The sequence below is a fragment of the Hetaerina americana genome, unplaced genomic scaffold (genome assembly GCF_022747635.1).
Source record: "Hetaerina americana unplaced genomic scaffold, ioHetAmer1.1.p SCAF_7, whole genome shotgun sequence".
Classification (NCBI taxonomy): Eukaryota; Metazoa; Arthropoda; class Insecta; order Odonata; family Calopterygidae; genus Hetaerina; species Hetaerina americana.
The window spans coordinates 18,564,894-18,592,657 of NW_027287316.1; the positions used below are offsets into that span (position 1 = coordinate 18,564,894).

A 27,764-nucleotide genomic window follows, 5' to 3' on the forward strand; every position below is an offset into this window, starting at 1 on the left:
GGAATTTGCTGAATATTTTTCCTTCAAAAAACCGTAATTTTGCCTCATTTTGCATTCTTATGCTACATTTTAGTAGCCCTCACAGTTAAAAAATGTTGCTATAGTGTGAAATTTGAAAGGCATTAATGAGCATGAAGTGATTGAAAATCTTTTAGCAATCAGCTTGAGCTCTTCTTTCATCACTATTAAACCCATAAAAAGTCAACGACATTGTTTCATTTTTTCTTTAGATATTTCCACGATATATTATTGCTGTTGTGTGATTACTGTAGACTTTAATTCTTGCTGTGGAAAGTTTGGTGGTTGAATTGGATGATTCCCATCCAGGGATGAATTTGTAAAGGCATTTTTTCATTTTCAGTTATATTCCTTAAAGATGCACGAACTTTTATGATATTTTTTCCATAGTAGCATTTATGACCTAGTTTTTATGTTACTATTTCATGTGTGGTACTGTCAAAAAGTTTTTACTGACAAGGTATATTTCAATTATTTTTTTTAATTAGAGAAACAATTTTCCAATACCTTGATTTAAAACTGCATGAAATATTGTTTTTGATAATCACCTGTGGTAACATCGTAGTTAGTAGTAGCAGTGGTAGATTTAGGGGAGGTGACTGACGGGTGAGGTCATTTGTGCCATTTGGGATGGATGGGAATGGAGAAACTTTGGAGAGAAACCCAGCATCTGCATTACATCAGTTTAATATTACATCGGATTGATAGCTTACTCACTCTAAGTACTCTGCACAAAGCACCTCAAGTAGTGATTGGGATACCACTGAAAAATCTGCCGCCTCCAGGATTTGAACCCCGGCTCTTTGGTTGGGAGGGCAGTAGATATATATTAGCCACTGCACCATCCTAATCCCCTAGCATCATATGCTTGCTGGTCTTAGTTTACTTATTAAATGTATAATTTTATTGTTAAATTATATTGTTTTAAGCAGGTTGAAAAATAACAGAGGCCCATAAAGCAGATACTGGAAATTCTGAAAGGAGTAGATGTTAGTGTGTGTAAATTGAAATTTTAAATGTGAAACAAATCAGGATATGTCTCTCTCCAAGTATCAATTAGCAATTTCACTACTGGGCAATGATTTTCACATGATATTCCTATTTCACCCGACTTCCAAAGTAGTTGGTCAATAAATTAGGGAACTTGCAAATCCTGATATGTTTAACTGTGAAATTGCCTTTACAAAGTTAAACAAACTTTGATTTTCTTGAAACCTTCAATAGGTAGTAAAATATCAGTAGATTTGATCATTTGTATGTTTGTTGGTGAAGAATGTTTGATGATGAAATGTTAGGTAGCAGTTGACAAGGTGGCCTTTCATTTAGGGAAATCTGGGAAACATTTGGAATTAATTGATCAATTTCTGAAAAAAATTAGTGAAAACTGGCAAAGGCCAATTTTTTTAAAAAGTTTGCTATTTCATTGTGAACTGGTAATTCCAAATGAGTACTTATAGTTATGATTTAAGTTTTTGTTTGCTGTAGGTCACTGTATGTGAAGTCCCCAGCTAAAACAAGTCTATAGTTGGATTAATACAAGTGACACATGAAGTGATGAGAGGTGATCCACAATAACTGTTTTCAAATCTCAACCATGGGAGAAAAATTGCGTAAACAGTAAACATAAAAGAGGACAAATGGGAAAAGGTTGGGGAGGGCAGGCCATAACATGTGTCCATCATGGTTGATATGTTATTTTAGCATAATTCAATTCAGGTCTGTTAATATTCTGTGACAAGTTTTACTTTTAAATTTTCAGTGAGAGGATTTTTTTATAAATTTACTGCATAGGTTTGCATAAACCTGGATTATTAAAAAAAATCAAATCAATAGGTGTACGTTCAGAAATGAATATTTTGCTGGATTAGAATATTTCAATCTTTAATTTGTTGAATTGAAGACATTAAAAAAATTATTTTTGGGAACGAAACCCAATTCATATGTTTCTGTGCAGATAAGAAATATATATTTTGTGTGAAATAAATCCACACTTGCTAGTTCTTCCTAATTCCCCAACCTTTCTCTGGCACAGTGTGAATAAATACTTACTGCCGAACGTACATCAACATATCATGGAATGTTTTTCAGTGATGGATGTAGTTTACTTAAAAGGCACAGTATAATGATTCTGTGAAGGCTCTGGATATGATTCTCAATGTTATAGTTGGTGAAAAAAAGAGTGCAAATTGGACACCCAAAAGATTTTGAGAGCATTCTCAACTCATTTCTTCGAAGCAGATCTGTAGGCTTGAAATGTAAAACTCATAAAAGTTTAGTTCCATCATGAGTAAATGATCAAATTAGCAGACTCGACTTCAAAAATGATTTTATGAGATGAAATTATCTGATTTTTTAGAATACAGTTGTTTTGAGGCAGTGGCATTTTGTCAGTAAGAAAATTCTCCAACACAGTTGAATTTTTCACTTATTATTTTATTGATGTTCAAATAAATGGTGTTCACAAAAATTTTTCAGGTAAGACTATTCATTCGTATTCCATCTTGCATAGCAAGGAATGCATGGCACACATTATAGAACAATTTCTATTGAAATATAAAATTTATGGTTTTAAGATGTGGTTTGATTTTGACCTGTGACAATCAATCGTAGGCTCATTTAAAGTTGCACATCACTCCAAAGAATCTTCCAAAGCAAACTAGCATTGTTTCAGGAGGCGAGTGTACTTGTGCTTAAAAGATTTTCAGAGGTAGCAACTGCCCTGATTATGAAGGCACCACAGTGGTTCCAATGCATCAGCTGCTACTCCCCTTTCAATGAGCCTCTCCCTATGTCGTAGCATTCGGTGTTCTGCGTCCTTCCACCCCTCTGCAGGATCACTCCACAATCGTTCCCCCATGGCTGCTGCCCTGGGCCAGATCTTAGAATCAAGCGAGGACCCATCCACCTGTTCACTCCACAAGGCAGCCTCGGCTCCAATCACGTACTCCTTTGCTCTTTCGAGGGAAACCCCTTGTTCAGTTACGAGCTGCAGAGGCCTGTTATCATACTGCACTTGCCAGCCCTTGTATGGAGAGCACCAGTTAACTCCAGAACCAACCCAGGCACCCCAACCACAGTCAAGGTAGAGAGCATCATAGTTAGACATGATGATACGGAATCCGCCCTTGACAAGATCTCCAATGACCTTGTCTTGCCCTGTCGTCCAGATCTGCACTATATAAGTCTCATTGTCAATGTTGTCTGCCACAGAACCAGCCTGTATCAGGTGACTTGTCCAGAGGGCAACTGGTAACTTATTACCATTGTTAGCCGTTACCAGCTCATTATAGGCCTTTCTCTGAAAATCAGCCCAAATGTTGATGAAGTCCTTCTCGCTCCTTCCACCATTGGGCATCCTGTTTACCACTTGAGCACTGGAGTTCCAACAGTTAAAGTTAACTTCATCGCCTCCCATGTGAAACACATCAGAATCGAAGAGACTGAGCATATCACGGTAGATTTGCTGTAGAATGGGGTAGATACCTGGCTCAGTTGGGTCAAGTTGCCCGCAGGGTGGTTCAACACAGAATGACTGCCATGGTTCGGCATGGAAGCATACGGTTAGGTTTGGAGCCCACTGCCAGCCCTCACCCACATGAGCAGGGGCATCCAATTCAGGTATGACCCGGACACCCCTCACCCTAGCATATTCAACTACTTTCTTGACATCTTGTGGAGTGTAAACCTGTAACAAATGTTAAATCAATTAATCGATTTGACCATGGTAATCACTGGAATAGATAATTAATCATAAAGTAGACATTTTTGATCAACGGAAGTATTTAAAGAAAGTTTGAAAAACATAATTTATTCTCCTTCCACTCTAACAGTTCAAAATTCAGTGTACAGTGTTTGGATGATTGTATATTGTTTATGCAATTTAGCAGTGAGTAATATGAACATGGTTAGTTGCTATTTTGTGTTCCTCCGTATTTTAAAAAGATTAAGGCTAATTTCGTAAAATTTTCTCACTGAGTGTTCAGTGGAATTTTTTATCAAAGAGTACCTATTTTTCATTACTTATGTTTGCATAGTCAAAGTATGAATTTACATAATCTTTGTCATGGCAATTTTCTCAAAGTTACTGTAGTCGAGTCTTAAATTATTATCTTTGTTGTCGTAGTGGATGCATTTCCAGTTTGAAGCTGGTGGAAAGAAAGATCTACCCATTGAGTGGGAATCATGTGGTTTTTCATTATGAAAATGTTTCAATGAGTTATGTCTTGAGTGATTTGCCTGTGTAATTTTGTTCTCTCTCATTCAAATTTCTTTAGTGCAATGTAGATGTGTGCAAAATTGAAGAGCCTTTAATGCTATTCTTGAAGACAAATGTGCATTGGGCAATGCCTTTCCTGATATTTTATTCTTATATGCAAACAAATGAAAATACTTATTAAAAATTTCACAATTCATTCTTGAACAAGACATGTACTTCAACGCTATTCTATATGGATGATGACAATGAAATTTCAAAACACATCGTTTTCATGAAAGAGAACCATAGTTATCAACCGAAAGGTAGATTTGATAGGAGAGGGTAGGGCTCATGTAGTAATAAGCCCAATGGCTTGCGAAATGAACAAATCTGGGTAGGGGGGCAGTTACTTTCCCTGTACCACCCATGGCTTCCCAGGAACTTCTGGTACCCAAAAAATCACAGCTTGGGGGAAACTGAGGGTGCCCAGAGATATCACCTGGAATGGAACCCTTACCCTACGGTCAGTAGTCCAATGCTTTAACCACTGGACTACAAAGTTCCCCATTTTCATAAACAAATAGTGAAAATTTTACTCTGTAATTATATTTTTAACTACCCCTGGATGGCATTTCACAAAGATAAGCTTCTTAAGTCAACTTGATATTTTTGATTCAATGTTTCCCCTCTAGATTTACATACCTTGTCTGGAGAAATGGCTCCATATTTGCTCATTAAAGGAAGAGATGTCGAGACGAATGGGAATGATTGAGAATCTGTGATGTGCCAGTGAAGGGAATTCAGCTTAGAAACTGCCATCCCATCGATGGTCTTCAGAATTTCAGGCACAGTTATGAAATTCCTTGAGGAATCTATTAGGACACCACGATGAGGGAACATTGGAGCATCACTCAGGTATAGTGATGTTGGTATTACTACTCCTGCAGCTTGTACATCATCCATGACTGTCAACTGAGATATGGTTTCCAGAGCATTGCGTGCACCAAAGAAGTTGACTGCTGTAACACGTGCATTGATGTCCATGCTTGGTGGTTTAACAGCTGTGAAAGAGAGGACATACCCATTTGAGTAATTTCTACATGTTTAATTAGGCTCACAGAATTGAATTTCAGGATATCTAAATGTTTTTGAAATTATTGAAATATCCCTTAAATTGAAGGTACCTATTTCAGAAAGTTATTTTAGATTGAAACCTACCTGAATTGGTGGAAACTGAGATTAGCAATTTATTCAAAGCTGCTGAGAGGTCATGATAATTTTAGTTGATGAAACATCTTATTTTTCCATTAAATTATTGATGTTTGTGGAGTGTGTCAATAATGTCTATTATTTCCGACCATTAATTAATCTTATGGTGTAGTTTATTATAACTGAGGACATTACTCTTAATACATGGCTGTTTTATCATGAACGGAATAGGGAATGCAAGGGCACCTTCATCATAATAATTAAGGGATAAATAGGGAGAATTGAAAGTGGTTGGTCACTTATTTAACCCATTTCAGGAGCTTTTCATTTTTGATTGTTTATCTCAGAAATCACCCAAGTCTCGATGAAAGATTATCTTTTATGATAGTGATACTTTTATCTTGAAATATAACCTTGATATTGAATCTTCTTTGATAAAGAGTTATTTACTAAAATTTGTATCTATTTATCAAGTGGACAGATTTTATAAACAATGTTCATTGATATCATCTAGAAGTATCCATATGATTTATGAAGTAGTTTAATCCAGTTAAACGCAATAGTATTTTGATATTCTGAACAGGATGAAAATAAATGTTGAGATTTATGAACTTTTATTAATTAATTGTCCTAAGTATATATTTATGAATTTCTCAGGTCCTCATATTTTCTACTCCATTTTTTTAAATGATGCTGGCCCTGGGAGTGTAAAAGATAAAAGCATCCACTGCCTAACCCATAATTTGAACATTTGAAATCCACAGATGTACACTCTTTTGTAATGCAATATTTATAATGGAGTTGAGGTAATGGCACAAATGACCTCGCTTTTAATATAAGTCTAAGTTATTATGCTCCATTTAGTAATTATTGATTAATTGATTTAAGAAATTAACACCATATCATTCAATTCCACGCTGAAACATCCAATATCTATTATGAGTTTTCCAGTACATAATATACATAAACCTTTTTGGCTTTAACAGTGTTTGAATACCTTCCCTGCACCAATGTTAGTTCACACTTACCTCTATAACCTCCTTACAATTATCAAAATTTTCATCAGTTCTACTTGTGTTATTGCCACTTGTAAAGTTGCCTTATCAGTTCTTCCCCTTTCACCATCCAGAATGAACTTCTTAGTACTTACATGGTCTGTTCCAAAATATATAGAATTGATTCGGGAAAATTTTTTTTATTTTTATTTAAAATTCGGGCAGGTCAAATTCCTAAAATTCCTCAAAATAGCACTCTTGTGCATAGACACATTAATGCCAGCATCTGCCTGGCACAGTAGGCATCAACAGGAGCCTTGTTCCGGCAACTCTGGTATTATTCAACATTCCAGAACAGTCGTCCTTCAAGCTCCATTTTATTCTTGGGAATAAAAAGAAGTCTGGTGGTGCCACACATCAGGTTGTCTTGCTGGAACAATGTTGCCACCTTGTGCTTGGCCAGGTACTCGGTCATGAGGAAGGCGGGGTAAGACGGCTTACTTGTGGGGCCACCTCCAGTTGGCAAAGATTTCCCTCCTGATGCATTGCACTCTTTTCCGTAGTCTTTCTGGGGTTTCCACATAAAACTTACGGTTCAGTTTCTGTCCCTGAGGCACCAACTCTTTGTTGATAATGCCTTTTGAATCAAAATAGATGACAAGATCATTCTACTTACTGTTGGGACATCCTGTGTGTAGTTTATCATGGAAAATTCATATTCTAAGAATTATACATCACACTCTCTCTCCCTCACTCATTTTATGCTTCTATTGAACCTTTCTCTTCCTCCTCAGGGAGCACTGTACAGTTACCAGTATAAAGTGTCTGCCTGAATAGGATTCCCAACTGAGGACATACTTTGCTGATGAGTGTGTGTATGAGCTAACAGGTTGGCCCAAAAAATGCTCCTTCAATGAGGATGAATTATTTCCAGTTAAATTTTCTCTCATCCCACTAAGAAAAATCCTATTATAAACTCCATTAATGCTCTTTATAAATGAATGAGTATTATTTTATGTACTTTATTATCCTGCATAATGTCATAGCAATGGATCACCATATGAAGCCCCTCCACCATTTGCTTTCTTAATATGTTTCCTTTCTTTTTTTGATATTCCAATTTTATTCTCTATTCTCAATGTCAATGTGAGATATAATATTCATTATGCATGAAAATAATACACCTGATGTAGATATTAGTCATTTGCCTTGTTCATAGTTTTAACTTTCACAATTTTATCGATATTCTATTCTCCTCCACCCTTTGCACGTCCCCAAAACACTTTGTCCTAGATGCTACCATTCATTCTTGTATCTTTTGAACATGTGCCATGATCCTCCTTTCATCATTTAAGTAATGTGTCTTGATTTAGGTGCCTTGCCTCATTTTCCCTACCAAGCAATGGGCCTATCTCATCTCTTCCAGTTGGATCCTACCCTCATCTTTTTTCCTCATAATCAAAGTTTCACTTTCCTAAGTTGGAATCTGGGTGAAGAAAGTTAAGTAGATGAATCTCGTAAAAATTTGTCGATACTCTGTTGTTCCAGATGATGTCTTTCATTGTTCAGTAGAAGTTTCTTTCTGCCTGCATTCTATTAGTTCTGTCATCATCCATTAGGCCTGTGTTTGAAATAATGCTTCCCAGATATCAGATGCACAGCACAATTATCAACCCAAAGGTTGGCTTAAAAGGTGATGTAGAGTACATCTAGTACTATACCCATGTACCTAAATCACATATATAGTAAACCGGGTAGAGGGGCCAATTCCTTTCCCTCTGCTGTCTATGATTTCCAAGAAAGATTTAGCATTCAAAAAATCGTACGACTTGGGTGAAGGTGAGGGTGCTCAGAGGCATCAATTGAAATAAAACCTGGGCTCTCCGGTCAGTAGTCCAATGCTCTACCCTCTGGACTACCTGGTCCTTCTTAATGATATTTTTAAAATAACGTTTTTACTTCTTGATATTTATTTAATCTAGGTTAGGTATGGGAAGTGCAGTGTTACAATGTTCAGTATTTAGTGAATGATGGGCTAACCAGATTAATCATAGTATCAAAGTGCTTCCATATAATAATTACCAAATTTAACTTTCCTGATTTTCTGCACCCAGCTGTATCTGGATATGATCTTTCTCTGTTTAGGATAAGGAAAAACTTGGGACCCTCATTATTTAGGTAGGTAGGAATCATTAAGCTAAAGTAGAACAAGTGCATGAAAGTTAGGCATTTCCTCATGCTAAGGAAATTAACAAAAATGGCGTCGAATTTCCATGAGGTAACTAGGTTCTAGCTCGTATATTCCTATCCGGATAGAGAAATTCAGGCATCTGGGGAAAATAGGCATTTGACGAACACATACATCCAAACCCCTTCAGCTTTCCGCCGGAGCCAATGGCGGCGCCCCGCCACCGAGTCGGCGTGACGCCCTTGCCTACCAACCCAGAGTTCGCGGGTTCGATTCCCGCCTAGGTGGGTTTTTCTCCATCTCTAGGGTTTAGGTGTTTGTAACTGTGTATATTTTTATATAATAATTGAAAGTCGGATGTAAATGCCAAGTGCTGTTTCCGGATTAATATCCAATAAATAAAATACCTTATTTCGTATAGACTTGTTGGGAGCCAGAAGGACCAATGATTTTGGGACACAAGTATTTACTTCATCTAGCTGGAGAAATCTTGCAGAAGGAAAGAAATAGCAATGCGTTAATGAACGAACGATTCGTTATCTCATACGTGGCATCTGCGCAATGTGAACGATTCTACACTAAATTAGGCTTCATTATCAATGTTCATTTTCCTTATTTCACCACATCTTACTTTTCCCACCCGATCAAATTGCATGCGAACTCGAAACATTACGTTAGCGCCCGTTCAAATCCTCCTCCCTCATTTAGAATCGGAACTGATTACGTTAGTTATTTACCAAGATCCAGCATTCACGTTATAATCCTCATATCTGAATATACGTTGACCGATACCCCGATACAACAGAAACAAATTCAACGGTGTAAATTCTTACTGCCCTAATTTGGGATGAGTACCTAATTAAGGAAACGAGAGTCTGGTTCAGAATTCCCTCGGAAGTTTTGTCATATCCCGTGATTATAGATGCAATAAATATTCCCATCAGTAGGTAAAAGAAGAATACCGACAAATCGCAACCAAAGTATTGCGAAGCCTTGGACTCAGATCATCGAGCCAACTTCGCATCCACCTCCCTTCAGTTATCATTCTAGTCTGCTTCTGACGAAACTTACATCTTCGAATGACCCAGTCATGTTAGATTAGGAATATTTGATGAAGAAAAATGGGATCCTTTGAAAAAATGTAGATATTATGACAGGGAGAACCCTCTGTTGGTTATTTTCTCCCCCCTTGGATTTTAACTCGATGCGCCCATGGTGAAAAGAGAGTTCCAATGGACGCACGAGTGCGTCCATTGGAACTCCGTAAGCAGTACCGAATAATCTTCGGTGAACTAATTCAGTTATGCTTACGTCAGTTCTGATAGTTTTAAGCATTGAATCCAATTATGGATTGAGCAGACTCCTATTATTATCTAATTAATTCATGCTATCATCGAAATGAATGCGTTAATTACAAACCTACTGTCGAGTTACATACTATGGCAAAACCACGTACCCGTCTCCAAAGCTAAGTTCCTCAGGTTTATTCCAAATCACGACCATGAATGTCTTTAATAATGCAATTGTGTTCAATTTCACCATTAATTCGATGTATAAGAGATTAAATGCGCACACTGTAGCTGAAACCGTTAGCTGGTTGGAATCACTGGTAACGAAAAAATGTTCTGGTTAAAACGCACATGGGTTACTGAAAAAAATGTCAGTTGGTGGAGTTTGTCTTTCCGGCTTTCGTTCAATATTCCGCCGAATTTTAAGTGGGAAAGTGGAGAAAAATCAATTTATCGACAAACTTATTCATTGCGTTGAAAAAAAATATCCGACTAATATTTTAATGCCGCCTAACAATAAAAGTGTGTCATTCTCGGATCTAGTACTACGAATTCTATCGATAAGATAATTTTTTTCCAAAATTCTAGCTTGGTAAATGTTCAAAAATGCTTGGCAAAAGCTTGCTTTTGCTTCTATTATTGGAATTCAGTGGTTACCACGGATCCTTGACGTTAGGGTAACCGTTTTGTCCTGCTAAAAACAATGCTCTTGGAGAAGGCTTCTTTTGGCGATGACCTCATTTTCCTCGCAATGCATTCCCGCCGCATCTCGCTGAAAACCTGTACAACAAGGTCAGTCGATTCTTCAAGGCTGGGCTCCCTCGAAAATGGTCGAAATTTCGACCCAAGGGATATATAGTTGCTGAAATAAAAAGGTTCAAGAATTCCGACAGAGAAGCCAGAATGTGCCCGAGTGGTTAACTCACTCTTCTCGCCTGCCAACCTAAAGGTCGTGGATTCCATTCCCGCTGAGGTGGGTTTTCCTCAATCTGAGGCTTTGGGTGTTTGTAGTTGTCTTCGATATTATATTAAGGGGTGATGTGGAAGAAGGGACTGCATAGTCTAATCTCGCCCCAAAATTTACATTAAATAAATAAATATGAGGAGCGTTTTGCAGGCAGTCTAGATAAGCGTTGATGACAGACACTTAGGCGAAAAATTCAAGCCAAATTATGACGGAGTTTGGGCAATGCGTCGGAAATTTTACCTCAAACAGAATTAATTCCAAAATGTTAGTTCCCATGCTGATGCGGTAGCCCTGGCGCTTGCTTCTTGTCACCATACCAGTAAGCGCGATGACCTCCGAAGTCAGCAGCCTTCTCTCTCTTTGGCACCCCGTCTCCCAACCTAACCACCCCCGACTCTTCCGTGCCGTGCCTGGGATATGCACCCACGCTCGAGCGATTTGGTCACTACTAGCATTAAACGATCATTTCATCACCTTTGATGACATCCATAATTGCTATCAATATTGATCGGGTAACTGAAACATTGCTTACATTTAATCTTCGAGAAGTCACGTCCAATGCCGAATTAACAAGAACACAGTACCATAACGAAACCATAACGCGATGACGAAAGACTAACTCTGCTGATTCCACTAGAGTTTTTGTTTTCACGACCATGGTTTCATCGCAAGGTAACATCATTAGGTCGCTAGTGGAATCAGCTAAGCTAGTCTTCATTTCCGCCTATTATGAAATACTTTCACCAAGTTACGCCTGAGACAGTGTCTTATATGAAGACCACAGTGTTAATAATGTTCTAGTTAAAGGATTTTTTTCATTTTTACCCCAAAATACTACATGGTTCTTTTACGTGTCTCTAGATTTTTTAAATGTTCTCCTGGCTTTGCATTGTAGCCCATGATTTTTTATTCTACGTTGCAAAATAAGGTCTAGGTTGCCATTCTTATCTTTTTGTGAAGTTTATAGTGCAACATAGCTACATGAATAAGCTTTAAAACATGGCCAAAGAGTGACCGCTGCATCACATATCAGCGCCGGTGAGCATTTGATGTCCTCCAGGGCAAAGGGCCCTAGAAATATTCCGGGAACTTTTTTGCCCTGCACGCTAATATTCTTTGTCGATTTTTCTCTCTTCACCCAGAGAACCCAAATGAGAAGTTTGACCGAACCGAATCCGTATCATTAGAAATAGATTTCGACGGGGACGACACTTACCATCAATTTCGATCTCGTAGCTTTCATCCGTGTCCAGGGTGATCTTCTTCGTCTTTGCGTCCTTGAGCATAATCTTCACCTTCAAGTGTCGGGCATCCCAAGGGATTTGGTCCTTGCGGCTGCTCGGCAGGAGCCGCTTGACGTTCCCCTTAAAGATGTCGCTCGCGGATTTGAGAATCGGCAAGAGACCCGCGTCGGCTTCCACGGGCCACTCAACGCTTATGCTGTTCACGTCGACGAGTTCGAACTTGGACTCGTTGCCGCGCTGCAGGCGGCCCGTGGGTCGAGGCCAGAGGCCGCCGTATGGCCTGCAAGTGGACATGCAGACGTCCAGGGCGACTCCGTTGGGATTCATGTCGAGGGAGACTTTCCTGCATCCCTTGTCCGCGTCGCATTCCCAGCCCCATACTGCGCCGTTCGCCCTGCGAGAGACGGATGGTTGTTAGTATGAGCACAATTTTGGCGAATGAAAGGGCATTGCATATATATATATATATATATATATATATATATATATATATATATATATATATATATATTGTATAACACTTAGAACTAGTGGACACAGACAAAAACACAGAAACAGACCAAAAAAGAGACTCACTATTTTTTTGTGTGTTTCTGTGTTTTCGTCTGTGTCCACTAGTGCTAAGTGTTATACATTATTATTCACGTCCGTGAGACTTTCAAAAAGTGTTATATATATATATAACACTTATATATATATATATATATATATATATATATATATATATATATATATATATATATATACTCATTCACATAGGAATAGAGATAAGGAAAAGGGATTGGAACACATATAAAGGATGGACACAGTAGAGGTGGGGAAGGCGGAATCAGGAAAATAACAAGTGTAAAAATATTTCCTAGACCGTCGCCGTTTGGCGGGATTTCGTGTTTGAATGTATATATATATATATATATATATATATATATATATATATATATATATATGTATATATATATATATATATATATAATTGGCTGACACAACATAACACAAATAGAAAAGAATAGACACATATAAAAGAACACTTACACGGTAAATTGTTCGAGCTTTCGGCCCTCTCAGGGGCCTTCTTCAAGAGAGACTGAAAATATGCTATGGAACAGGAGAGGGGAAAGAGTTATGGGCGTGGAGGGGAGGTGTGGAGGGGAGGTGTGGAGGGAATGCTGGGAGGGAAATTAAATATGGCGGTTAAGGGTGGGAATTTTAAAGGAACGGAAGGATAGTATGTAGGCGGATTCACGAGTTCTCACCTCTATGTTGGTAGCTGAATCAGGTAGGGATTCTAGGATGCTGAGGGAAAAACACTGGTCGAATGAAAGGTTGTGGGAATTGGCGTGTGAAGGGATAGGAAGAGAAGAGAGTGAGGCAGAATTACAGGAGTACCGGTGATTATTCATTCGGATGGATAAGGGCGTAATGCATTCACCTATGTAGAAGGAAGTGCAATGCTTGCATGATAAAAGATAAATAATATTTTTTGAGAGGCAATTAGCGTGGGAACGAGGTGGGGGGGCTATGAGGGGATGTAGGGAGAGGGGAGTAGGCATAATAAGAGGACAGGTTTTACATCGGGGGCGGTTGCAAGTTGGGGAAATATTGGGAAATTTGTCACGGGGGGGCGCCAAAATCATGCAAGCATTGCACTTCCTTCTACATAGGTGAATGCATTACGCCCTTATCCATCCGAATGAATAATCACCGGTACTCCTGTAATTCTGCCTCACTCTCTTCTCTTCCTATCCCTTCACACGCCAATTCCCACAACCTTTCATTCGACCAGTGTTTTTCCCTCAGCATCCTAGAATCCCTACCTGATTCAGCTACCAACATAGAGGTGAGAACTCGTGAATCCGCCTACATACTATCCTTCCGTTCCTTTAAAATTCCCACCCTTAACCGCCATATTTAATTTCCCTCCCAGCATTCCCTCCACACCTCCCCTCCACACCTCCCCTCCACGCCCATAACTCTTTCCCCTCTCCTGTTCCATAGCATATTTTCAGTCTCTCTTGAAGAAGGCCCCTGAGAGGGCCGAAAGCTCGAACAATTTACCGTGTAAGTGTTCTTTTATATGTGTCTATTCTTTTCTATTTGTGTTATGTTGTGTCAACCAATTATTGTGCCGCTCGTATGAGTTTTTCCGTACAATCGTTATATATATATATATATATATATATATATATATATATATATATATATATATTTCCCTCACACTGTACAGGGAAACCCCACAAAAATATCTCAAAAGAAGAAAATGAGTGTGAAAGGTTTATGAATGTAAAAAAAATCAACTCCATTGCCATTATTTTTGTCAACCAGGTGACCACTGATTGGGAGACAGTATGAGAACCGACCACGATCTGTGCTACAACATATGCGTGTTCTCGTGTGCAATCTGGAAAATCAGACGACTGGGCGACAGCAACAAAAGTCAAGGCAGTGACTTCTCATAGCGAAAATTCTGTTGATGTTTCAAACAATCGAGTATAAACCTAACCTACTATATATGCTTGTTGGGAGTTTTTTTTCTAGGGGCCAAAACCCTGAACAGGGGACAGAGCGATGCTTATGCCTCTCGTGGAAAAAACCGTGACCGGTTCTAACGGATCGTCCTCTCCAACTTCAGGACAGCTTTTCGGAGTATTCCGGTAAATTATACTACTTAGTCGAAAAGGAGTACTTTTATCGTGTTCACAGTTCGACATTACCTTAATCGTTGTAGCACATTTGAAACTTGGTAGATACTGGTACCGTTAGTCATAGTATAACCGTTGGAGTAATAAAATCGATTGAACGAATCGACAACGGTGCTATTTATATTGGAGATGTAGCAGGAGAGGCAATCACGCGTTAAATATTCGCAAAGCCAATTTGATAGTATGTATTGGGGAGAATACAAGTATCACGCAAATCATTCTATTCTCCTCCCACCCGTTCCCACTTATTTATGCTGTTAACTTAAAGTACCTATAAACTATCACCACTGATATTTAGAGATTTTATTCGCGTATTCGAGAACCTCGATAATGACCCACAATGGGGAGATTTTACTGATTATAGAGCGGTAGATAGAAGTTTTATACCCAGACACAATAACCTCCTAAAGCTTATCTTTCGATTTGTTAATCTGCTTTTTTCCCTCTTCTGCTTCTGATAACTCGAAACGGACGTTGGAGGCTCTCCACTCATCTAGCTCACTGTCGTCAAAAGCACCTCCTAACTCCATACTCAATTTATGAAGGAGGATGTGTGAATGTTCATCTACTTGTTTTTCTTTAGGAATTTTTATTCCTTAGTTAATCACAGTAAAATTTAAGAGGAACATAAGAGTAAAAAAATAATAGTTTTCTTGGAATGAATTCAATCTAATAACTCTTATTTTCATAGAAAGAGACATTTTCGTAGAATAAGACATGCTTCTCTGGGAAATTCTCCAAAACAGCTTTATACACTTTTTAAAAATATTTTTTGTCCGTGAAAGAGACAGTTGTATTTTTGTTTACACATCTCGTCGTTGGTCAATAATGTTTTCCTTGAGCGCGTTTTAATGTACTAGGGGAGAGCATATGTTTTCTATTTATGAGTACCTTGGCGAAAAATGAAAGCAGTTGAAAGTTCATCTAAATTAAATGAACAGTGCAAAATTTTGTTTCTTTTTAGTTGCAAAAAAACTAAGAAATGGTAGCAACGTACTCGCTAATTAAAATTATTGCTTCATTGTCTGTCGAGGGGTGTCCCATTATTGGCCCGGAATAATTCCTTAATGATATTAAGCTGTATATAACTGCGATTTTTTTCGTTGATATTTCTTTAAGAGTGATTCCGCCGTAACCTCAGTCTTGTTGGTTGTTCTGTGCGAGTGCGATGAGGAGAGAGAAAGTCTTATCTTATCCCGGGGTTGGTATATCACTAGTTTTCCGTAACCCAGGTTGTGTTTGCTAGCATTATCCTTCTCCCGTATCCAAGGGATGATGATTTTCGCTGCAGATGTCAGCAGAGAAAAGTTATCCTCGTATATGAAAAAACAAGACTTCATTTGGTTATACCACTAGTTAGGGGGAGGACTCTAGACCTCCATTGGCATTTAGATTCCCAAGTTGTAGTAATTGCAGTGTACGATCGATATGTCATTTAGGATTATCCAAAACTTTTCTGCGATGTATACGTGTGTATGTTGTGACCATTTTATAATTAAATGGATTCCGAATGAAGTTTATGAAGTTTCTTCGACGTGGTCTAATTTTTTTACGTCCCAGAAATAATACTCGTTTCAATATTAGTAATCAGGCGATTAGAGGCACACTAATACGAAAATTCACATTGAAAAAGATCATTCGAAACTTCTCACCGGTGAGAAACGAACTACTTCGCAATCTAATTTTTCTGCTTTATTCGAACTCTCGCAAACAAATGTCTGTGTTTTCCAACCACGTACATCACTTCTTAATCAGTCCTCATCTCTTTACAGATTATTTTTTCCATCCTTTATATCCACATCGCAATATCCTCGCAATATACTTCATTCTTCAAGGATCAAGTTTTGATGAACCACCTCCTGTCTTTACTAAATTTTCTATTTTCAATATTACTAGAGAGAATACATTAAGGGTCTATATGGTAAGAATATTATACCAACAAGGTTGGATATGAAAAGAATATGATGAAGATGACACTATATTAGGCCGAGGAATACTTGATTGCGAGGTAGTATGGGCTCTGATGGAAATGAAATCAAATAAGGCCATAAGGTTGATAACTTCTTCGTAGAACTGCTAATGAGTCTAGGAAAACGTGGAAGTAAGAGTTTTTCTTACTTCGTACCATTAATTAGGGAGGGATTTGGCTGAAAGATTTCATTAGATACAGGTAAAACTCAGAAAAAGGAAAGGCACCCTTATGTGAGGACCATAGAACAATTAGTTTGATTTCACGCTCTTAGTCGTTACTTAGGGTCATCAATAAAAGTATGGAGACGGCGGCAGATGGGAATTACTCAAGGGATGATGCTTGGGTCCGGGCAGGGGAGAGGCGCGCGTGATGCCATAGTAGTAATGAAGTCACTAATAGAAAGGAAAATTAAGAGTATCATCAGGGTGTAATTGTGGATTTTGTGGAGGCGTCCGATAGAGTAATTTTGGTAGAATTCATGAATGTATTACAGAAGATAGGAGTTGATTGGACGGATAGGCGAGTTATCCGCAACCTTTACATTTTTCAGACTGCTCAGGAGCGAGTGGGTGGATGAAGAGTCGGGTTGGGCAGCGTTTAGCAAGGGAGTAACGGAGGGATGCCTAATATTACCTGTTCTTCTCTATATATATGCGGAGGTAATGGTAAAAGAGGAATGGTAAGAGCTGGAGACATGAGTGAAAGTAGGTGGGAAGGTCAGGAAATAATTTAGATTTAGGGGGATCAGGTTTTAGTCAGCCAGTTAACCATGAGGTTACACTCAATGCCGAGGGCATTAGAAAATTAGTGTGATAGATATGATATGAAGATCAATGTACAATGGTTACAAGGTTTTTTAGTAGGAAGGTTAAGTTAATCGTTCAAATTTGAGGGCAAAAACTGAAGCAGCTAGAACAGTATACCTATCTTGAATGTGTATCGAGCCAAGATGCTCCCAAGTAGGAGGAACATAAGATGGAGAATTGGATTATACAAATAAGTTGTCACAAGGAGGAGGAAGTTGATGACAGGCAAGTTGAGAATTCTAAGAAAGAGTTAGTGAAAACTTTGATATGGAGCGTATTCTTGTACGACGCAGGCACATGCATAGTCGTTGATGCAAGATGATAGGTGTGGATTTGAAGCTTTTGGGATGTGACTGTGGAGGAGAATGGAAAAGTTAGATAGAGGGGAAGGAAAACAAACGAATAAGTACTCGTAGGCTTGGTGGGGAATAAGAGGGAATTGTTGGGAGAAATCATAGGAGGCAGGAAATTTGGATGCAGAGCATTTGAATTTGAGCTGGAGTAGTAGTATTTAGGGGAGGCGACCGGCAGCTGAGGTCCTTTGCTCTATTAGGGATGGACAGGAAAATATGAAGGATGGAGAGAAACCCGGCGTCGGCGTTAGCCTCCTCCTAGGCGCCAATGGGTCCGCAGCTTAACGTCCCATCCGACGGACGGCGTACTCACTCAAAGTGCTCTCCACAAAGCACCTCAAGTAGGGATCGAAATACCACTGAAAAGTATTCAACACCGCCGAGATTTGAACCCGGGCCCTCTGGGTGGGAAGCCAGTACGATAGCCACCGCACCATCTCCATCCCCATTTGAGTTGGACTGTGATAGAGGGGAGAACGTTAGGCATAAGAAGCAGGGGGAGGAAAAGGATGGGTATGCTGGACGGTATGAAGGGAGATGGAAAGTAGGTGTGATTGAGGAGCAGTTTCAGGTATTTTTGGGTTTGTCTCTTTTGGCGAAGTTAAGAAATGTATAGATTTTCAGTATTGTGTCCATCCAAAGCCCATCTTAAATGGTAGATTTCCATTAATAATATTCTCTTATGTTTGACAAAGCTGCAAGTGCAACCATTTTGATTGGCAATGGAATGCTGAAGACTGATAGAAGAGAGGAAGTTAGGCAAGCGAGGTAGTGGATGGGATAAGGATAGGCATAATGAGCGGGATGTAAAGAGGTAAAATAGATGCGGGATTGGAGAATTCTTAATTGTAGTGTTGGCAGTCAACTTGTGTCTTCCCAAAAAATAATTGCACTTGCAAGGTTCCACAGATATTTGTTATTTGCTCGACTGGTTTCGATACAAGGTATCATCGTCAGGTCTTGGTGATGATACCTTGTATCGAAACCGGTCGAGTGCAATTAAAAAAATATCTTTGGAACCTTGCATTTCTTTGCTAAAAAATCATGGAGTTTCGTCGTATTTCGCCTGATACCATTGAACTTCTCAACATTGCCTTATTAGGCAAGGTTGAGAAACGTTAAAGAGTTAGGTTTGTGCTCATCCAAAACCTTCCAAACCATCTCAAACGGTGCACACCGAATAACAATAATATCGCATTTTGGTAGAGTTGTATTGAAATATTGTTATTGAACTGATATCACGTACTTGAGTTTCTAATAACCAAGTCCCCATTACTCTTCCCTGGAGGACGCCGGAAATCGAAAATTGAACGTTTCGGAATTCGATCCGTTGAATTCTCCGCTTTATTTAGGGTTGAAGAGAAAGCCTTGGATCCAGTTGATTTGCCTTTTCTTTTTATTCCACACCCTCGCAGATTGCGCGCTAATTTGCCATGTGAGAGTTCGTCAAAGGTTTCTTAAAAATTATAAAATCGCGTCTGCGTTGTTGTTCCTATATCCTGATTTTGAAAAAATGTACAAACTCACACGATTTCTTATTTCTAAAGACATGCTGGGATTTCGATAAAGTTTTTACTGTCGAAGAATGTCATAAAGTTGTTTAATATTATGAGTTTTAATATTTTATAAGCTTGGTGAGCTATTGAAATTCCCATATTCTGTAATTGCCAAGATCTGGCTCATTTTCACCTTTGAAAATAAGGATAATGTCACCTAATTGCTAGTCTCGTGGAACTATCCATTATAAAAATGTACCTATTCGAGCTGTGGCGTAAGCAAGGGCGACCTGTTTGGGCACTCTCACAGTCACTTCCTCCAGTTCTGAGGATTTCCTATTGTTTCATGCAAAGGAATCGTAGACATCCATTTTCGAGGCATAGGTGATGTAATTCATTCATGGTTCAGGTGAAAGATGCCGTGTTTCCACTGGTATGTACCAAAACCTCTCAGGATGAATATTGCTCGAAACATTATTTGTTCGGTGTTATCGGTGATTTAACCTCCATATTTCTGGATGAATGTTTTAGTTAAACGTTTACCGTACCTAGACGTAGAAACATAAGCTGTCAGTTGTCTTGAAGGTAATCACGTCGTATTTTAATTTTTCGGAAAGGGTTTAGGATTCAACAAATGTTTACCTCTAGTAGTCTATTCTTATTCCTTCGTACCTTTAGACAATACTTCCTGACAATTAAGGACAACAAAGGTACCTTTAGACAATATTTCTGTATGTCTCCCTCCATTATGTTTTCCATCGCTGGGCAAGTTATAGTAAGTTATTGCTAGTTAAGATATATATATATATTATAGTTGTAATTACAACTATATATATATATATATATATATATATATATATATATATATATAGTTGTAATTTTCTTCGTTAAACGTCAAAATCCGTCATCTTTCTAATCATCTCTCCAGCATTCCATGTTTACCTAACTTGTCACATTCAGTGTTCCTGTTGCTTCCTCGTCACCTCTCGTTATGCCTTATGTATTAATTTCCCAGCTATACTGAACAGTCTTCACCCCTTATCCTCCCTGAAATTTTTCTTAAGCGCCCCATAGTATTCGTTCCGTTTCATTCTCGTAAATCTCTAAATTAGACGGTCGCATATTTCTTTCTGTTTCAATACTGTTGAAATTTAGGTTTATTTTAACCGCTAGATGATTATCCGAACCTGAATTCGCCCCCTGAAATTGGAAGTTCTTTCTAAATATGTGTCTAGTTATAACATGCTAATTTAATTACTGATACTTTCCTTTGTCTCCGGGAATTTTCCCTATCTGTCATTTTATGTCGATGAACGGATAGATATTTGGATCCCAGTGTATCAACGAACATGCCGGGGCGTGAAATTCCGCCTTCAGGTCCAAGTAGGAATGTCTCAACTCAGTATAGAGGTAGGGATATGGTCAACACCTTAACCATCACATACACGCATAGAGACCAAAATAGGGCAATTGTGGTATTGCCAGTCTATCATTTTCATTTTCCTAGCATTAGAGCTTTGTGAACTTGCATAAAAATTAGTGCTCCTCTCCAGGGTTAGAAACGTATTATTACTCTTATGAAGTAGAATCACGCAGCTAAAGAGTGTGACATTTAAAGTGATTTTACGTGAACAGAGAAGAGTAAAATTGGTCGAAAAAGCTTTGAAGTGGATTAATTCGGAGACGTTTTAGATTCTCGGTATAAAATTTGACACACGGGGACAAAACCTCATTTGACAATTGCTCAACCTATTCGTGACAAAAAGCAAAAAAACAACTTTGGTGAGCAAAGACTTCCATCTCAATAAATATTCAACAAATTTTTGAATTCCAACATGTAGATGTTACTCAAAGTAATTTATTTGAAGGGTGATTAACTCAGACCTTCATGTTGAGTACATATAAAGCTGGATTCACTTAAACATTGATTAAAGGAAATTAGAAACCCTAGAATTGCTTTCTTTATATGTTTCATGTTTACATGTTTGTGATTTGCTTATAAAGAAAATTTATTTCATGGGAAAAATGATGTTCATAAGTATACTAGACGAAATACATAAGATTTACGATGTGTCTTCAAGTCAAACGATGAGTGTACACGTTGATAGACCCAACAAAATGGACCAAGTATGGTAAAAAATCACCAGATAATATGCAATTGATTTAGAAGTAAACTATATTTATAAATAAACAAATGGTGATTTGATTGCTGGCTTGCGCCGAAAAAGTCGAAGTTCATTCTGAGAGATTTAAAAAAATATGTTTGAAACAGAAATACTCCAGTAAAGGTGCCGTTAGAGGTATCGACTAGGTTCAACATAAGGAGTACGATTCGTCAAAAACTGTCGAAACAATCACTTTAAACCTGAGTTTAAAGGCATAAAAACATTAGCGCAAAATTAGAATTATTGAAAACAATGAATTACATAGAACAAACTTTGGATTAATATTTAAAGTTAATTCATTTGTCCGTCACCAAACTTACACTTGCCGAATGGAGTATAAATATAAAATCAATGTCAGCATTGAATTTGTTTCACGAACCGCACGTGACAGCGACAATTTAAATATACTCTCTCAAAATATATACCCCTTGAATCCATTTCCCATCGCTTTTCTTGTTTGCCTTGCCTGCACCCCTCGCCACAACAGTTGGGAGCCTTGTAGGGTTTACATGCAAATTTAGATAACTGGAATATCAAAATCATTTATTTTGGTTTGACCTTTCAGTTTATATAGCAGTCTCGCTATTATTTTTAGTCCGCCACTCCATAATCGCTCCACTGAAAATACCCCCAACGTCAATATTCCGTTTTTGGATTCAAATATAGATGGAATATTATCATTTGCATTTTTATCTGCCCTTGGGTTCCTTTTATAGAATGGGATTCTAGGGATTTCATAAATGTGCAAGTGGACTTCTATATTTAGTTTCCCTTTAAGTTAAGATATGCACGCCCCCCAAATCCTCCTCCTGTAGTCATTTCTGACGCCATTGTTTCAATTTCTACTGCTGAGAGACCGAATGAGCAGTCGGGTAGGGTATTAGGTAGAGCGAACGGCTACTGCCCCTCGAGCCTCGGTTTAATATCCCGGTCGACGAGTTTCCGAAACCCTGTCTAATTATTTCGAATCAAAACTGTACGCATTTTACAATCAACAACCACATGAGATTTTCATCTGCTTTCAAAACCAAAAAAAATCCCTTAAAGGATTAATGGATTAAAACAATTTTATATAGGACCACGTATAAAATAAAAGCAATGTGAATTTACTGTTCCTAGACATTTATGGTAAACTGAATTTTGGCAGAGGGGGAGAAACTGCTCTCGTGTGAACTGCAAGTGTGATTTTCACAAGCCATGAGGCTTAGTTAGAACTTAATTTGAACTCATGCTTGGAGGATGGGAGCGTAAAACCATAAATGTATTAAAATATTTCCAATGGTGACACATGGAAACACTCTACAATAGTTTGGAAGAAAATGCTGACATTTCCGATCGCTTGATAAAAATGTGTCCCTTCTCCGCAAGTTGAATCGGTCGGTCGTTCGAACTAGCTGCTGTTATATTCATTCTGTGCCTGGGGGTGATTATAAACCAGACATGCGATAGCAAAATAAAATGTCACTGACGTGTTAGCTACTAATGGAGATCAAAAAAAAGTTGGAAAACTAAGGATCGAATCGACTTTATTTCATCAGGGGTCGTCAGTATATTACGTCACGCCCAAGTTGAAGCGTAGTACGTTGCGTGAGGAGGGATAAGGTAACCGAAATTGAGGAGTAACACGGAAAGCGTACAAATTTTGAACTGCAAACACGAGAAATGCCAATAAAGTGGGCTATTTTTGCTCTCGAATGCGTGGAAGGACCGATACTCGGATGAACACTTAAAAATATGAATTCGAATTTGAATAATTTTATAGTATCTGGTGTGAGTGGTGCCTTACAATTGGAAAAGTATTATATGTTTGTGATAAGGAGGACAAAGGTGGGGGAGAGGGGATGGACATTGGAATATCCCGACAAAAAGTGTGACGCAAATATAGGAAAGTCCATTATATCTGTTACATATCTTTCCTTTTCCTGGAATTATCGGAAAAGAGAAATGAAGAAACTTGGATTTCAACTCGATAAAACGCCTTCGTTTGCGACTCATTCTTACGGATGCCTTGTCTCCTTTCTCATCTTAAACTTAAGGCTGAGGAGAATCGGGAATGTTAGAGGAGGATGTTTGGCTACCCATTCCGGGTCTTCTCCGTGATTACTGACGAAAAGCATTGCCATTTGCAGGAAGTTCAATTCATTCGAACGAGTAAGTTCCACTGACAGACATTTGGCTAGGAGAAAGTGGATGTTTGACCTTCAGGAAGGCAAGTGTGCGACATTCCGGTATTCCCTCGTCTTGTCTTGTTCGTAACGGACGAGTGAATTATGAGAGTAAGAGCTGACTACAAATCCTTGAAGGTCGAGGCGTCTCAGTGTGACTAGCTCCTCTGAAGATGAGCGCAGTTTACTTCTATAGAAATCATTTTTAGGCTTGATGTGACAGAGAATGGGGTATTTTTATGTGGGAATATGTGTTACCTGTGAAACCCGAAAAAAGTAAAGGCTACATCATGTGAGGACTACTGAACAATAAGTTTGATATCCCACGCAGCTAAAGTTGTTCTCAGGATCATCCACAAAAGGCTTGAGCGTTGGGCAAATGATTATTTAGGGGATGATCAGCTTGGGTTTAGAAAGGGGAGAGGCACGCGTGATGCCATTGCAGTAATGAGATCACTAATCGAGAGGAATATAGAGTACGATCAGAACGTATTTGCCTGTTTCGTAGATTTCGAAAAGGCGTCTGATAGAGTCAATTGGGAAAAACTCTTTATCATTATGTAGAAAATAGAGATAGATTGGGGGGACAGGAGGCTAATCCGCAACCTGTACATATCTCAGACTACTCGGGTGCGAGTGGGGAATGGAGAGTCCGGATGGGCAGTATAAGGAAGAGGTGTAAGGCAGGGTTGCCCATTTACGCCAGTGTTGTTCAACGTATATGTGGAAAGAAATGATTAAAGAGGCATGGAAAGAACTGGAGGTAGGAATGAAAGTGGGCGGGGAATTCGTAAAATCAGTTAGGTTTGCTGATTACCAAACTCTAATTTGCCAGTCAGCCAAGGGGTCGCAAGCATCGCTGAGTGAATTGGAAATTTAGAGTGATAGATATGGGATGTGAGAATCAATATTAATAAAACAGAGGTCATGCGATTACCCAGAAAGAAAGGGGCTAAAATAAATATTGAAATAAGGGAGCAAAAACCAGAGCAGGTAGAACAGTTTATGTATCGCGGAAGTGTTTTGGACCAACATGGTCAAAGTAGTAGGGACGTAAGGAGAAGAATTGCGCTAGGCAAAGGGGTTTTCACAAGGCGGAGGGAATTGATGACAGGGACGTTGGGGAAGGATGTTAAGAAAAGACTCGTACATACTTTAATATGGAGCGTAGTTATGTACGGCGCGGAATCGTTGACACTGAAGTAGGATGATAGAAGTATATTGGAGGCTTTTGAAATGTGGGTGTGGAGAAGAATGGAGAAGGTGGACCGAAAGGAAAACAAAATGAGGAAGTACTATGTACAGGTATAGTGAGCGATGACATGGGTTTGTTGGGAGAAGTCCTATGGAAGCAGGAAAAATGGATGAAGGGCGTATTGATCGGCAGTGGGATGTTGAAGACTGTTACAGAGGGGAGAATTTTAGGCAAACGAGGAAAGGGCAGGAATGGGAAAGAGATGTAGAGATGCAAGATGGGAAAGAGAGATGGAAGCACACAGAGATGAACAGGGACTTGTTGTGTTGTGTTCTTAGGAAATAGTTATTAGGTACTTATGTCTATCGAAAACCTACCTTAACCGGTAGATTATTTAATGTTAATGATTATATATATAAATATAAATATACATATATATATATATATATATATATATATATATATATATATATATATATATATATATATATATATATATACATATACACAGTCGAGGACACTAAACACATGGTATACGTAGAAAAAAGAACATTCACACAGTCGTTGAACTGTTTCGGTAAAACCCGTCCGCTTTTATCGAAAGAATATAGAGAGATTGGGAGAGATTATAAATTTCACCACAATAATTCGGAGCTAGACTCCAGGAGAAATTATTCATCGTCTCATAGATGTCAGGGTAGGAATGCGCGATTGTTATTGGTACCGATTAAAATACTATATAAACTTTATACTCTCTACTAATTAAGTATATTCACTAAGGCATAAATAAGTAAATGCATTAGTTATCGAACGGCATTCTCCTCGATTTTAAAACTGAAATGCGAGGTCTACATTCGTGGAAATGTCCTCATCTCGGCACATCCCGTCAAGCCGTAGTTGAATTGGGTGCGAAATTTGTATTATTCAACGAAATCTCAACTTGTATTCTTGTCTATCGTCCCACATTGATCGGAATTCGAACAGGAAAAAATGTGTTGGCATCGGCCGTTGTTTTTCGGCCAGTTCAGCTGCGGCAGACCCCAGAATCACTTTGGGCAAAGGGATTTGCTGATCCCCCAATCGACGAATTTCACTGGCCAGCACCGAGCTGTGCAAACCATTATCCCTTCCAGTGAGCAGGGGACGATTGCTTCGTCGCTTTTTCTCCGCCACTCCACCAATCGTTGTGCGCTCGTATTTAATGATGCGGTATCCTCGTACGTCATTTGTTGACTCCATGCGCTCACGAACGATGCTGGGGAATTTCCAGCTATTTCAGAACAAAGAGATATTGCCCAATGCTGACCAAAGTGGAGGAAATGTGAAATTAATGCATTGACCGATTCCATTGGCGCTCGGAAAAACGGTAATTTGCAAACTCTGTAAGGGAAGGGAGCCTAAAAGTACATTTTCATCGAATGTTTTTCGACAATAATTAGACAGAAATTATGTCTAGGCGTTAATCTCATCGTTTCCATTCAAAATTCTGATAAGTTCTTAGAGAAAAAGCAGTACGTAAAAGTGGGTAAATGTTGCATTTTTTTCAGTCTTTAAGAAATTTTAAGACATTAAGATTTTTAATACAATTTCATACCCACTGCGTAATACAATATTAGTTTCACTATTTTTATCCTTTGAATACAACTTTTAGTCACAATCATCCCAGTCGAGGAGTGAAATCCAATTACTCTAGTAAAAAAATCATATTGAACTGAAAAGGTCCCAGATCCATTAGGTGTGCGTGCTGATTTACTTAGCTTCATGATTTTGATTAGATATCACACCGCGGATGTTCCATCAATTCCCTTCTGCCATTTAATCGGTGAGTCGTAGGGTTACCGTTAAATAGACGCATTTCAGGAGCTTCTGAAGTTTCCGTTTGCTCCAGTGGGTATTAAGTAGATGGATGAGTTAGCATTTCACGATGAGAAACCACCACAGGTCATAGGTGAGCAACAGCAAAAGCTGCTGAGAGCCTGTACGAGTATTACATTCGCATGCGACTTAACACGCTTATAAGTTTGGCGAGCGTGCGCTAAACATTACGTCGCGTCGTCCTCACATTTCACCCTCCGAGTAGTGTCCTTCGCTGCGGATGCAGAAATCCTGCGCAGCCCCGTTGGTCCTCCGACGGTGATTGTGGGGAAAGGCGGGGAGAGGATGGGCAGGGTGGCGGTGCGCTCGCAGTAACAGTTCGCCTGATTGCACGACGAAGGTGAGATCTTGTGAGCCTTGACGTAGCACGGGATTGTTCTCAGGAGCGAACTCAAGGCAAGAAGGGGTTGGGTAGTGCACGGACGAGAGAGGGGAATGCTAGGGAAAGAATGATTTTTATGGTGCACAATTGTGTCTGAAGCGCGCAAGGGAGTTTAATGACGTGATCTTTGATCCCTAGGCCAGACCACATAGGAGAGCACCTTCTGAGAACAAATGCGGCAGTTATACCACCAGTCACGAAATATACCTCAGAGGGAAGAAGGTAACTTTGCGGATTGCTGGAAATAAAATTACGGGGAAAAATCCGAATCGATATCTTAATGCATAGTTACGTACTTGCTTTTAATTCACACACCAATTTGCGGCATTATGGTCAATGCAATGAGTGTGAGTTGTGCTTTAACTTAAAAGAGTGAAGAACAATTAAGCAATTGATATTTGGAAAAATATATTATGGATAACAATACGTATATTCTCCATTTACGCTTACTGATAAAGTTCACAAAGAAGAGGAAGTAGATTGGAAGGAAAGATTATTAAGGACTGTTTTGAAGCGTGTATGGTTGCGAAACCGGGCGTCTTTTTGGGAAG

General features: G+C 38.8%; 1 protein-coding gene across 1 annotated transcript in view; it reads right to left on the reverse strand.

The window, feature by feature from the left end:
- Positions 1-2,438: 2,438 nt before the first annotated feature.
- The window catches only part of Hexo1 (Hexosaminidase 1), a 34,814-nt gene continuing 9,488 nt past the window's right edge, over positions 2,439-27,764 (reverse strand). Inside the window, exons 3-5 of the mRNA XM_071595566.1 lie at positions 12,078-12,499; positions 4,916-5,274; positions 2,439-3,703 (exon numbers count right to left, since the gene is read on the reverse strand). Coding sequence (XP_071451667.1) covers positions 2,720-3,703; positions 4,916-5,274; positions 12,078-12,499 — 1,765 coding nt within the window. The 3' untranslated portion in view covers positions 2,439-2,719. The remainder of the gene's footprint in view (positions 3,704-4,915; positions 5,275-12,077; positions 12,500-27,764) is intronic.